We start from the raw sequence: 15,201 nt of genomic DNA, 5'->3' as shown, positions 1-15,201 counted from the left end.
TTAATAATAATTAAAAAATATAATAATTATTATTATTTTTAATAGTAATCAAATTATTTTATATAATAGTTTTTTTTTATAAAAATACATTACAAAATAAAATTTAAATGTAATAATAAATTATTTAAATATTTTATATAATAAAAATAATAATTAAAATAATTACTACTACTGATAATAATACAATTATCATAATCAATTATAAATTCAAGAGTTATTCAAAATAATTTTGTCCTTCAAACTTTATTCATAATAAAGCTTAAGTCTTGACAGACTTACATTATTTTATATAGAGATAGAGGAACCATTTCATCTTTTTAAATTAGTTTTTTATTTCTTGGGATGGAATAAAATGTGTGAGCTGTCATAAAACGAGTTTAACAGGAAAAAGATGTCCTCCTAAAAGTTATGTCATGACAATGATCTTCTGTCTGTCACTCCATCTGGGCAGCAGAGAGGACATCGATCATACACACTTTTGAAACGGATCTGGAAAGACGTGCGAAGTGGTGGTTTTTAAACAGACTCTGTGGCTGAGGCTTTCGACCGCTGGCTCTCTCTCTCTCTCTCTCTCTGTGTGTGTGAGGAGTAATGAAGCCAGCACGTACAGAGGCTGCTCCTCAGCCTTTGTTCTCCACAGTCTGTAAATGCGATTGATCAGCATTGGACATGCAATGTGATATCTTTCAGAGTAGTCAACTTTATCCCATTGCGTGCAGTCCAGTGTTAAATACACATGAAACATGATAATACATGTGAATATTGAATAGTAGTCAATATGTAAATATATACACTTATATATTATAGTGCTTCGGCAGTGTTTGATTTCACAAGACAGTACAGAATACGCTCTATAACTATTCAAATCACAAACCAAAGTGACTCACTCTGAGCTTCTGAAGCTTAAAAGCATAGAAATAAGCCATACATGTGGCTTTAGCATAATTCCCACCTCCAGATGTTTCTCAATGCAGCTCTTAAGCACAGATTGTGAGCTGCTTGTGGTAAAACTAAAAAAGAAGGGGGGAATAATAAAAAAAGGGGTGAATATGAACAAAAAAATAAAGTCCCTGACTCACATTCTCAGGTTTGGGGGCAGTTAATATTAGCATACCTATTGTTCCTCAGGAGTGAGGTGACAAAGAAAGTGCTTCTCGTTTCAATGCCCCTGAATTGGTTTGAAATTTTCTTTGTGTAAAAAGAAGCAGATTTCCCTGCACCCACCCTGTCTTCCCGCTCGGGCCACAAAAGGCGCATTTGCCTGTAGATGCTTTTTAGATCCATTGGTAGATCACCAGTAAGCATTTCCATCATGCCCAATACCAAAAAATATTTAAATCAGTTTCACAAATTCAGATCTCAGTGGCTTTATTAAATGTTCTATTTTTTATATGTATTTCCAGCCAAATGTTACTGACCGAGGTGTAAACAGGAGGACATCTGAAGGAAATTAAATGATTTAACACAATCACTTGAAAGTTGCTTGTGAGAGGAGAGGGGAGGAGAGGCTTGCGTGTTTTGAATAAATGCATAAAATTATACAAATGTGGTGGTTCACTTTATAAGCACGCTGTAACCGAAATGTGAATGAATGCTAAACGTATTTCAGAGAGAGAGAGAGAGAGAGAGAGAGAGAGTGTGTGCTGCAGACAAAGAGAGTGCATGTCTTGGCACGTTGTCCTTCATTGAGGCTTTTGAACAACACATGTAAAGGTCACTTTGAGGAAACCGAAAATAATTATAAATTGTTTTGCAGAACCTAAATTAGATGCAAACTTAAGCAGCTAATATACTCTAAATGCTAATTATCATTATTAGGGGCTTGACTAATATTGAAGGTGCACAAAGAAGGTTTTGTTTACATTTAGCTGGCTCCCAATAATCATCCCATAAATACAGTGGATTTGTCTTTATTTGCACCTATCAGCCCGGATAGGTGCCTTGCACACATTGTGACAATGAGTAATTACTGCGTTTGTTTGATTTATGCTTTGTTCGGATGATTTATGCTTTGGTCATGCAATGCCAACATGATGACAATCAAACCATGTGGAAAGATATTTGTATATGATATTTCTCAAAAATGCTGTTCATTTATTTATGCGTAAAAAATGTTATGTTAACAATTCTTGAGTGAAGCCACCTATAGGGGTTAATACTAACAAAAGGACAAAAAATGATGCAGGTTTACTGTAACACTGCCCGAATCTGCACATTTTCAGTGTTATCACCTTAAAATCTAGATATTTGGTTTATTTGGCCAGTTTTTAACAAGTAAAGCAAATCCATGCCCACAAAGACAATGGTGCTAAACACTGCACCTCAGTTATGTAAACCTCTTCCTGTATTATTTCTGCATTCATAAAAGCCATCCAATGCTTTATTTAAGTGTTGAAGTTTATTTTTGTTTATACTTGCAATAAAAAAATGTTTATAATTGTAATAAAAAAATGCAGTTATGTAAACCAACAGCTCTTTATTAACGCACGTCTTAACCACACTTGTTGGGTGAAGCATCATGAAAACGAGAAAGTTAAACAATAACTGTAATCCACATAAAATGTGTTGTGTTGCTTTTTAATAAGACCACAAAAGAAAAGCGCGGTGCGCGCCGAGCTGTGGCTGAACTCGGTCCGGAATCCGTCCAAGTCCGGCGCATGCAAATCGCAAACGAGCTTCGCACCGTCCCTGCCCCATCAGACCGGGGGTGACGTCATGCGCACATATTGTCCGGTAGTGCCGCGTCTGGCTGCAGCGAATCAGACAGCGAACAGAAACGAGCTGCAAGGGAGGGGTGCGCACTCTAAAGGGGAATATCGCCACCGCCGGCTTTCCAGTCTCCGGGAATAACGCGTATTCCGCGCTTCGGGATTGCACTGATTTTTTTTATTTTTATTATCACTTGTTTGGACACAAGGAGTAAGGACGCGTATTGAATTAGCACCAGTGGAGCTTTTTAAAACCTGCCGTTCCCAGCTCAATCCTACCCTCCTCCTGTAAGTTTTCCCTCTTTGTTTCCAGACCCATCCAAGATGCCTAGTTCGCTGTTCGCCGACATGGAGCGGAGCGGCAGCGGCGGACAGGGGGACGCCCTGGATGACCAAAGAGCCCTGCAGATCGCCCTGGACCAGCTCTCGCTGCTCGGTCTGGATAACGATGAAAATTCGCTGTATGACAACGAGCCCAGGAAAAAGAGCGTGAACATGACCGAATGCGTTCCCGTTCCCAGCTCCGAACACGTTGCTGAAATCGTCGGCAGACAAGGTAATCGTCATCATTATCCTCTTCAAAGACATGCGTGCATGCTGTTATTGTAGCATGTGTAGTCATTTGCATGGGGAATGTAGGTTATAGCCTATTTTCAACTGCACTGCCCTCCTTATGTCCGACCAAACAAAAATAAAAGCAAGCAAGCAAGGGAGCGCTGACACACAACCCATGCATATCTACCTTTAATGTGTCATTCCGTTAAATACACAACATTCCTGTGTTATATCTAGAACGAAGTGCCATTTTCTAAAGACAGCGGCTCTTTCTTTCTTTGTCTCAATGGACTTTGTTTACACTGCCTATGTAGCCTATTGGGAGTAGACTTCCTTAACCAGGAAACACCATTATATAGCCTGGATCTAGGCGACAACACGTTCTGTTGGTTATCTACAGAAAACAAGTTATTGACAGTATGATTAGAGCACCAGACTCTTTGGAAAATCCTTAATTCAGCATGCATTATTTTTCTCTGCCTGTGCTATTTTTGACCCTGTATGTCAAGTAGCCGAGCCATGTGGTTTGAATTTATGCCGCACCAAAAAAAAAAAAAAAGAGAAGTTAAATCGTTGTCCCCTGAAGACTGTGCGCTTTCACCCATCCTGCATCTTTTTTGATTTGTCCCCGATTGTGTTTGCTTCATCTCATTTGTGCTTTTTCTTGCAATTGTAGGTTGCAAGATTAAAGCCTTGCGAGCAAAGACCAATACATATATCAAAACTCCAGTGCGGGGAGAGGAGCCGGTCTTTGTTGTGACAGGCAGGCGAGAGGATGTAGCCATGGCTCGGAGGGAAATCATCTCCGCAGCCGAGCACTTCTCCATGATCCGAGCCTCGCGGAACAAAAACAGCAGCTTAAACGGGAACGCCACGGCGCCCGGCCCGCCCAACCTGCCCGGTCAGACCACCATTCAGGTGCGGGTGCCCTATCGGGTGGTGGGACTAGTGGTTGGCCCCAAGGGGGCCACCATCAAGCGCATCCAGCAGCAGACGCACACCTACATCGTCACGCCCAGCCGCGACAAGGAGCCCGTGTTTGAGGTGACCGGCATGCCGGAAAATGTAGACCGGGCCAGAGAGGAGATCGAAGCACACATCGCCATGCGCACTGGCGGCCTGATCGAGTTCACAGACGAGAACGACTTCCACGCCAACGGCACCGACGTGGGTTTCGATTTGCATGGGAACGCCAGCTTGTGGAGCAAGCCCAGCTCCAGCGTCACTGCCACTTCGGGTCGCAAGCCGTTCTCCAATTACCGCAACGACAGCTCCAGCTCCTTAGGGAGCGCCTCTACCGATTCGTATTTTGGCGGCAACAATAACAACTCGAGGCTGGCCGATTATAGCCCACCAAGCCCCGCCCTCAGCTACACTGCCTCCAGCAACGGCAACAACAACAACAACAACACCACCACCAATGGATTTGTCTATGGTGGTGAGGTGATCTCGCCCGATTGCGCTGACTTGGCCTTCGATCCGTCGCCGGGATTCGACCCTACTCCGGCGCCACCGGGCCTGATGTGGTCGCAGTATGAGCGTGCTGCCAACAGCACCTCGGCCTCATCGCCCGTTTTCCCTGCCAATGCTTCCACGAACGCCAACGGCCTGCAGCGCCGAGCCAACCAGCCCAGGCTGTCCCCGCCTTTGCACCAGGCCAATGGTGCGGCCGTGCATCCTTTGGCGCGCCGGGTGTGCAGCGATCCGGGCGGAGGCACACTCAGCTTCCCCGGTTACTCAATGGAATCCCATCACCCTGGCGTTCCCTCCGACTCGTCCATCTCTTCGTCCTCCTCATCCTCCTCTTCATCCTCGTCTGGGACGAGCCGCAAGGGAAGTCGGGACTGCTCAGTGTGCTTTGAGAGCGAGGTGATCGCGGCATTGGTGCCCTGCGGCCACAACCTTTTCTGCATGGAGTGTGCCAACCGCATCTGCGAGAGGAACGAGCCCAAATGCCCCGTCTGCCATGCTGCAGTTACTCAGGCTATACGTATATTTTCCTAAAGGGCGTCCACGCGCCCTCGGTGACTTCGTGAGAGCCTAATAACATGTTATTGTACGTGTATATACATATGTATGTAGAGCTGCAGTATCCAAAAAGGGACGGCCATTGTTCGTACTGTGCTGTAGCTCGGGACAGATATTTTCAACATCTAATGCATGTTTTAAATATTCAAGCCTAGTAATCAATAGTTTTAGTCAACTGTACACAAGCAAGCGTTAATGAAGTAAGGACGGCCGACGGTCTCACCCGAGGTTCCTTAGACTGTTAGCATAAACGAGCCTTTCGATTCCACTGATCGAATGTACTGGTAGCAGACCTGGAGTTCAGGGGAATCTGGACGGCTTCCTGTTTGACACACACAAACACACACACAGAGAGAGAAAGAGAGAGAGACTCACAGCGGTGTGGAGATACTGCAGCTTATGTGATGGAACTCGTATGAGGAAGAACAGCAACATATCCTACATATATATATATAAATATATATGTATAGATAAAGCAGAAATTCCACAAGTTTTAAATATTCATGACATTAATACAGATTGAAGTGTTTTATTCTTTTTTGACTTGAAAGATTATATTTCGTATTGCAAAGATGTTTACAGATATTTTAATTTAAGTTCAGTGAACTTTTTTTGTAGCTGGGTTCAAATATGTTTTTATTTTTTAGAATGGCCTCATGGCAATGAACACTGTATTATTTTAATATCACTCGAAAAGCGGATGGTGATTCAGACAACGAAATGTGCATTTGCCGTATTCTGTTGGGTTGGAGGGTTTCTAGGTTCAGCAAAAAAAAAAAAAAAGTCTTTTGAATCCGTTTCACCCAGCATATTTTCTATTCAGTAATATAAAGCATATTTTATTCTATATTATTACAAAATATGTCAATGTATAAAACTACGTTCAAATGTATAAAAGTACGTTCAGACAAAAAGGAACCGTTTAAGCTTTCTACAAATTTGTATGAATTAGATTCCAGTGGGTATCACAGAGTTCTGTTCTGTTGCGCCACTATAGGTTTAGGATTTCTATTTTAATACATTTGTTTACCACTTGTTTATGTATATGTAGGTGAAGTTACTTGAGCGTCTATGTACTTTATTGAGCAAAGTTTAAAAACAAAGTATATTTTATTTTATGATAAAAGGCCTTTAACCTCATGGTCAAATACTAATATTATATTTGCTGAAACAAGATTTGAAAATGTATCAAGAGTTTTATTTTTCTGACATTTAAAGTTCTACATGATAAAGTAAAACTTAAGTAATGGTGCTACTTCATGTTTTTTTTAAGTATTTCTATATAAGTCCAATAAAATGGTACATGAACGAGAAGTGTTGCTTCGCTTATTGTGGAAACATCTGTACTGTGTTTTTTATGCTTGCTTGCAGCTTCAAATTCCTTTTGTTGGAAAGTCTCTTAGGAGGCCTTTGAGGAAAAAAAAACACTGCTTGCTTTCATAATACAGCATCATATGTTGCATTTAGATCATATTTGGCCCTTAAAACCACTGCAGTCATGAAAAAATTTACAATTGGCTTTTACTTGTCTAGTGACGTCATTGATATAGTATCTGACAGGTTAAAATACACTTATTATGGTTTTTCAAACTGTGTTAGACAGGTCAGGGGTTACATTGATGTCAGCTGTTTACAGTTATTGAGTAATGTGCATCTTCATGTTTTCCTCGTTTCTGGTTTTTAACGTTCATTCCTTCCAGCAGCATTTGCAGTGTCATGTGTTTTTTTTGTGGAAAGACTGACTGAGAATATTCCCTGGTTGTAGCTAATAAATGCACAGCAAAAGGGCTTTAATGACCGGTTTATAATGGAAACATCCAAATGCTGGCTTCACAAACCAGCCCTCATAAACCGTACTATTAGGAAACAATCCCAGCGCTCGCAGAAAAGAGCTGACAAGTGCAAGACCTTAATTCAGACCACATGCCCTTTGTTGGGTTCACAGCTTAGAGAGATGGTAGTTCACGTTGTGTCAGAATTATTGATTTATTACCCTCATAAAAATTCCACCCCCCTCCCATAACTGGACACCTGTTTGGACACCTGTTTGTACACCCCTAGCCCCCACCGTCTCTAAGCGGCCATTTTATTGACCTTATGGTGAACTTAAGAATTTATGACTGTGTGTGTGTGTGTGTGTGTGTGTGTGGGACCAATGTTATGTGCTTTAAACTTTAAATGATGAATTTGTGTTAAATGGGTAAAGGGATATTTTATTAAAGTGTTTTCACATACACATCAAGAAATAAAAAACATCAAACATGTACGTAAAACGTACAAAGACTGTTTATTTCCCTACAAGTGTAGACTTAAAACAGGAAAAACGTAGAAAATAAAACCAAAAAAGCATTAGATACTATCTTTCCTATCTTAAACTAGTTGTTTGACAAAGTTAAATAGAAGAAGTGAGCGCGTTCGTTTAAACCTATTTTGCGGTTTTAAAAAGTTGTGAGTTTATAACAGGTACAAAGTTAGATAATATAGATTCGTTTTTATCTTACGATGGTACGTGTGTTTTTCCCTTACAAGTGGACACTAGTCTTGTTAAAACAGTTTTAGGAAAAACTAAAACAAATAAAAAAGCATTAGATACGCTATTTCCTATCATTAGAATTTAAAACTAGATCGTTTGACAAAGTTAAATAAATAGAAGAGTTGCGAGCACGTTCGTTTATCTATAACAAAAAAGAATCGGATGCGTTAGTTAAAACAATAAGATATTTATCAAAAAACTATGTCTTGCTTTAAAAAAATAGTTTGACTTTATAACAGACATAAAGTTAAATAATATAGAGACGAGTTCTCTTACCGTGAAGTGAAATAAAAAATATCAGACCGTTAAAACACCAGCATAAGATAGCTGTAAAATCTTCTCACATTACAATTGAAAACCTAGTCTTTGTCCCAACTTAGAAAAGTTAAACAAATGTCTATCTTACGCAGCGTCCGTTTACACAACCTCACGCTTCTGTGTCAAAACTGAGAATGAGCTGCGGGCCGCTGTCAGGACACACCCACAGCACCGCCCTCTAACGCTGTAAGGACAAACCGGGCTGAAGATTTGCATGTTAAAGAAATTAAAGTAATGTTTTAACATTAGAACAAAGTTATTTATAAATATTTTACATTTCTCAATTAATGAAACCGTTCACCATTCATCATAAAGCTTTTCACTTTTGAAATTAGGTTAATCTATACAACTTTTCTTTTAAACATTCACCTCTAGGACACAGGGGAAAAATGTTGTTTTCAAAAACATTGTTTGAAAAATGTTCTTATTTTATTTAAGCGTCTTAATTCCTATAATAGACCTTTGATATCTGTCAAGCTTCTGCCGTGGTATAACCCAGACTTTTTTTCGTTTTAAAAATGAGGTTACACAAGCTTCTTCTAAACATTCACCTCTAACCCAGGAAAGTGTTGTTTTATTTTATTTTATTTTAGTTATTTACACTTAACACCTTTTATTTATTTACTCTTTGATATTGTCAATCTTAAAACTTCTAGGATGCTATGTCGGTTAAAATACACATGTGTGAGGACAAACTGAAATGTATACAGAGTAATAAAATCAGCACACCTCTCTGATTTTCTTGCCGTAAGACTTGTTATCAGTTGAAACAGACGTACAACCTCTAAACATTTACATCAACACACAATATGCAAAATATCACCGCTCATGCACCGCAATGAAACGAGAGAAGTTTGAAGATGGCGCGCAGAATCCTTGACGCTGTGCTATATCAGTTGCACGCGCAAATATCAGAATGAAAAGTGGTAAGAGAGGATTACACTTTGATTTTCTCACCGTAACACTTGCGTGTGTTATCTATCAATTGAAACAGAAGTGCGTAATTAAACCTCTAAAGTTTTACAACATGCACCTGCGAGCGCGCAGGGTCTGATGCGAACTTTGCCTAAAGTTCACTGATCAAAGCATCTCTATGACATCTATTTTATGACGTGCACCTGCGCGTGTGAACTCTGTCGAAGGTTTAGGCAAAAGTTCACTGTCCGGTCAAAGAAACTGTGACCTATTGAACCTTTTCATGACACATATCTGGTGAAGTTAGGTGTACTTGAGAATTGAGTATTTATAATGTATTTATAATCTATTCGAATGGTGGGGTTTAAATTAACGTTCAGGAAGTGATGAGATAGAAAAAGAAGGCGATAACCACAAACTTAAATACATGTCCCACAAAGATGACGATTTTAATAAGACGGTGCTGTAGGAAAACATTCTTTAATTTACTTCATTCACCTATTATTTCTTTGTTTCACTCATATATTTTTCAACCGTCAACACACACACACACACACACACACACACACACAAGCATTCAACATATCTACATGTAAACATCCACATAAACAACCATACAGTTAAATATTTAAACTTTTATGATGTCTCATACAAACCTTTTTTAAAGAACGTTTAGAATCACGCTGGGTATCTTTACAAGATGATGAAAAGCAGCATGATTAAACAATGATATAACTTTTGTTTTAACAAATAAGTTTAATCTAAACTTATAACAAACCTAAAATCATGATCCTTTAGACCAGACCAAGGATTAGAAGCCAAACGATCCTCTGAGTAAAGCAAGACACTTACAGAGATTTTTCTTTAGGAATCGGACCTAAATTAGATAGATAAAGAAAACACACACACACACACGCAAATCTGAGTATGCTAAATTTTAAATACGAGCAAAATCATATATGTTGTTTTTATTTAAGAAATGTTTTCATTTTAATCTACACTGTAGATAGTATGTGTACTGTAAAAGAACAAATATACATTTCACTTAAAACTTCAGTAAAATAATTACACCGGCAGTTTTAAACATGATTAAAAAGTTTTAAACACTTTGTGTGTCACTAAAGTAAGTCATGATGTCAATTGTCTTTAAATTAAACTTTAGTTTATTCTTCAATTTCTTTAAAATAGCTTGATGATAATGTGTCCCAAGTGGTTTTCTCACGAGTAGATAACTCTTTGGATGTCTTTGTGACAAACATAATTTTTTACTTCAGAAAAGTTTTCGAAACGTATGACTGAACTTTTACACATTTGACAGACCTACGTTTCAAATTATTTACCCGAGGCGTTTAACACCCAGACGGGTTACATGTTATTTTCTAACGTTCGTGGGAACCTTTATCGGTGTAAATTTCTCACCTAGAACGCAAAACTTGTAAATCTTTTGGATTGTGTATGTTTTTAGGTGAAGACAGCACTTTGCGAAAGACACCTCTTTAAGTCTTGCTGTTTTAACCTTAAACCTATTACAGCTGAAGCAAATCAAACTATTGCACTGAAAGCTGCACAGTCATTTAAGTTTGAACATGTTAAAATGTCCGCACTCTTGTAAAGACACATAAAACACACACACACACACACACACACACACACTAAAACAAAACCCTATACAGTTAAACATTTAGACTATTATGATGTGTATTTATGTTTTCATCTCTACAAGATGATGAAAAGCAGCATGATTAAACAATGATATAACTTTTGTTTTAACAAATACGTTTTTAGATCTTCCAAACCTAAAACCACAATGTTCTAAAGCAAGGATTAGAAGCGGTCAAATCATCCTCTGATTAACGCAAGACACTTACAGACATTTTTCTTTATGAATTTGACCTATATTAGACTGAAAATTACTTAAGGTTGTCTGCAACAAAAGTATAAGGTCCCGCAAATGCTTCTCAGAATCTTTACAACAGATTAGACTTTCTTTCTCAATTTAAAAACGGTATTATTAACCGCAGAGTTTAAATGTAGCATTTGTTCACAGTATAATGTTCTATTAAAATAAAAACAACTGGTCTATATAGGTTTATTTGACTAAGATTTGATCAAATAACTGATATAAGAAACATGCAAATATTTGATAAGTCCATCTTATCACACCACAACCTGACGTGTCTGATGGTTTATGATAAGATCTTACTGATACAGATGTGTTAAGTGTCTGTAAAATAGTTTAAAAAGTCATCTTTTTAGCTTCCACGTAGGATTTGTGTCCACGCTCGAGTGGTTTTTGTGTAACAGAATCCTGAGACAAATGAAAACAGAATGTGTGAAAGGCTTTACTCTTTAAGATATTTGTAATGACAGACTAAAAGCTTTATAAAACAATCGTGCGTATGCATTTCTCTCGTACATGTATACAGTAACCGATGAATACACAAAACACCATTAATACATAACCTTCCTGACTCCATTGTCAGGAAGGCCCAGCAGAGGCTGTACTTTCTTCGCCAGCTGAGGAAGTTCAACCTGCCACAGGACTTACAGAAACAGTTCTACTCTGCCATCATTGAATCCATCCTCTGCACCTCAATAACTGTCTGGTTCAGTTCATACCAAATCTGACCTCAGAAGACTACGGAGGGTAGTCCGCACTGCTGAGCGAATCATTGGTACAACCCTCCCCACTCTCCAAGAGCTGTACTTATCCAGAGTGAGCAAAAAGGCTGCTAAAATCACTCTGGACCCCTCACATCCAGCACACTCCCTCTTTGAACTTTTACCATCTGGTCGACGCTACAGAGCTCTGAGCACCAGAACGACCAGACACAGGAACAGTTTCTTCCCTCAGTCAATACATCTCATGAACACTCAATAAATAAACGTAGAACACACAACTAATACATTAGCCATTCACCAAACTCACTTATTTTATTTTCTCATTTCTAATTGCACATACTTGACCTGTACATACATAGTCGCCTATATTATATATTATATATTGTGTTATTTATTTTTTTTGCTGCTTTGTACACTGGTTATTGGCTATTTCCTGTTATTTTGTTTCATTACCTGTGTCCTGTCCTGTTACTGTCCTTCTGTTGCACTGTGGAGCTTCTGTCACTACAACAAATTCCTTGTATGTGTAAACATACTTGCCCAATAAAACTCATTCTGATTCTGATAAATTCAGTGTGATTCTATCATATCAATCAATAATAAAAGATTTAATTTATATACCATATCTGACTTTCTCTTCAAAACACAATAAACTTTCTTACGACTTTTTAAAATGTGTTGAACAACCGGTTTTGGGGGAAAACCGTATAGTGTTGTGTTTCTAATTTAGGATGGTTGTAGTTAATCACGTCTTTATCTAAAACATTTTTTATTCAAACTCTCTTACGCACACACACACACACACACACACACAGAGCTTTCCCGGACAGCTGCAAATTGGCAACAAATTATTTTCTTTGTTTTATCATTCAGCTGTAGCTAAAACCCTATAACGGAGTTATTTTATGCATTATCGCAACTATAGATGCTGAAAGTGCTCATTAACCTGTTTAACTCTAAAAATGTGAACAATGTCACTAACGACTAGTTTAACAAACAATGGTACGCTTATAAAACAAGTCTGGAAGCGATTTGAAGTATTCTAACAACAAGTTCAACCGCTTCAGAAAATAGCACCGCAGTAAACTCTGGATGTGATAACGAACGCCTTATCAGATGTTCAACATATTATTACAAGGCCTTGCTTATAGTTTATGATGAAGGTAGAAAAATATAAGAACACAACCAAATCCTAACACTATTTCACGAAATAACGCAACAACGGGTGCTCCGTTTCAACATATAACTTACACGTCAAATCTGTTTTACCCTAAGTATATCGTATTCTTCTTATATATATCTATATATATCTATATATAGATATATTTATATATTTGTTTAGGCTAAATAGCTACGTTTTAACAATTCTTTTTGTTTTTACAAAGATGTTATATTGAACGCGTGTAACTAATACCTCCTTCAAACGTTGCGGCCTTTCAGGTCAGCGAACCACAATACCCAGCATACACCTCAGACTACAAACGTGGCCGTCGGGGATCCATATCCCAAAATGCTTGTGCGTGACAGCGCTCTAAACCGTAGGACTTCTGATTATACGGGCGCACAGATATAAAAAGACACGCATTTCCACACTTTTTGTGAAGTACACGCACCTTTCCGTGTTGTGATGATGTAAACCCTTTTTGTGGTCTCTGTTAGCGACGTGAAGTCCAATACATTTCTGCGAAACGATTCTTTCCCACAGTTCGGTTCAGTGATTCGGTTCAAATAACCAATTCTTTGTCTCATTAAGTCGTCTCGCTGTAATCAAAACGGGTGTGAAAGGTGGGATAACATATTAACGTGATGTTTTGGTACGTGTCTTACACAACCGTGCGTTACTTAACGTTTTTATTAAGTTTTAATATAAAAGGTAATAGTCTGTTAACAATTTTGATGCTTTTATTATGAAATCGTACAAAGAACCACTAAAGTACGCACTGTTTGTTAACACGGAATAGTCAAAATAATAACCTACTACGAGGTTTATTTACAGCATGCCGAATGTAATACAGTTAAACAGAAACATTACAACATTTCAAACTTGTTAAACAACAGCTTCAGTACATTCCTCTTATGAAAACGATTAAAATCGAATGCTGTCAAACAGAACGTTGTCTGCAAGTTCCCGACGTGTAAATTACCAACAAGTTCTCAATATTCTCAATATGAAAATATGTTCAAAACGCATAAACATCCATCACGCATATAGTTTGTGCGTCGATTTAACACGTTCTGTACATACGATCAAAAACACGACCGACAGACAGACAAAACCTCAACGATAGCTGAGATGGATCAGGAGGGAGGACAAAATTATTATTATTCGTCACAATAACATACCGGGTCCGAGAAATTTGATACCCTTACTACAGATTTTCGCGACATTCTTTATTCTAGTTGTTATTTTCCTCTTATTCAATCATAAACCTGCAAGAGTTAAATTAATTGACAACATTTGAACAAATTCTCTAAGTGAAAAAATGAAATCCTGTGTTTTACGTTCAGATTTGTCTGATCGTTTTGCGATATTGCATCATTCTGTAATTCGGGTTAACGGGGTTAAATTCTCAAAAGAAATACAACAACGATTAAACGACAGTCCTTCTACATGACACCGCTTAAGACTAAACAACACTAAAGGACTTCTTTCTGGTCTGTCTACGATGCGTGCGTTCACAAGACAACCCGTGCACGAAAAACGGGGGTTTGTGTCTTTCTGTTAGCTACATACGACTATTTCACTTCAAACTTTTCTAACTATTACGCTTGAAGCTACGCGTTTCACAGTACATACGCAGATACGTGTTTCTTTTTCGCATGTCTCTAAACAATAGTTAGGTAAATGACTTACATACAGCTGATACGTCATTTTAAGTAAAAGGTGGGACGATTTATGTCTTTTTTATTTTGACCACACCAATGCTTTGATACCCACGTTTTCGACGTCTGTCTTTTAAGCCTGACCCCAGAAAACAGATGTCTCAAAATTTAGTTCTTCTTTTTATGAAAACGTGCGGTAAACAGTTTTTGTCCTCATCTGCAGTATACCGATGCGTTTTAACACGACATAAATCCCAATAGTTAGTTAGCAAACACGACTGTTTATTACTGAGATAAGTCACATCAGAGCTGCATTCTAGTTTATATTCAACATTTTTCATCTACCTACATGTTTAACGGCGCTACTGTTCTAGGTCTCCTCACGCCGTTGTGAGATATAAACCGCAAACTTTTTTCATAGCGTTAAGCTTTGAAACCATAACAATTTTTACGTTTCCATGACTTTGCGCGCTCTTTCTGCTTGAATTTGTTTACCGCAGTTTCACCATCCTTATCTTATTTTCCCCCGCCTAATTGTATTTGTTAGGCCTTACGCTTGCTAGTTTTGTGCTGTTCATATAATTCGATATTTCTGCTATTTTTTATTCAATAAATATACCCTCTTCATTCACAATATTGTATCAGGTATAAGATACAAGATCCTTTCTTATTACATTGATAACAAACAAACAAAAAACT

At 38.2% G+C, this 15,201-nt stretch overlaps 1 protein-coding gene across 1 annotated transcript; it reads left to right on the top strand.

Moving 5' to 3' along the window:
- Positions 1 to 2,891: 2,891 nt before the first annotated feature.
- Positions 2,892 to 5,267, top strand: LOC306858214 (RNA-binding protein MEX3B-like; the record flags this gene model as incomplete). The annotated part of the gene is made up of 3 exons (XM_079398641.1): positions 2,892 to 2,919; positions 3,022 to 3,264; positions 3,940 to 5,267. The coding sequence occupies exons 2-3, from the start codon at positions 3,033 to 3,035 to the stop codon at positions 5,265 to 5,267; spliced, it is 1,560 nt and encodes a 519-aa protein (XP_079254767.1). The 5' UTR covers positions 2,892 to 2,919; positions 3,022 to 3,032.
- Between the last annotated feature and the right edge of the window lie 9,934 nt (positions 5,268 to 15,201).

Source organism: Barbus barbus, assembly GCF_936440315.1.
Source record: "Barbus barbus genome assembly, chromosome: 1".
NCBI classification, from domain to species: Eukaryota; Metazoa; Chordata; class Actinopteri; order Cypriniformes; family Cyprinidae; genus Barbus; species Barbus barbus.
The sequence above is the reverse complement of the archived record's forward strand: the minus strand, read 5'-3'. Positions and strand labels throughout refer to the sequence as shown.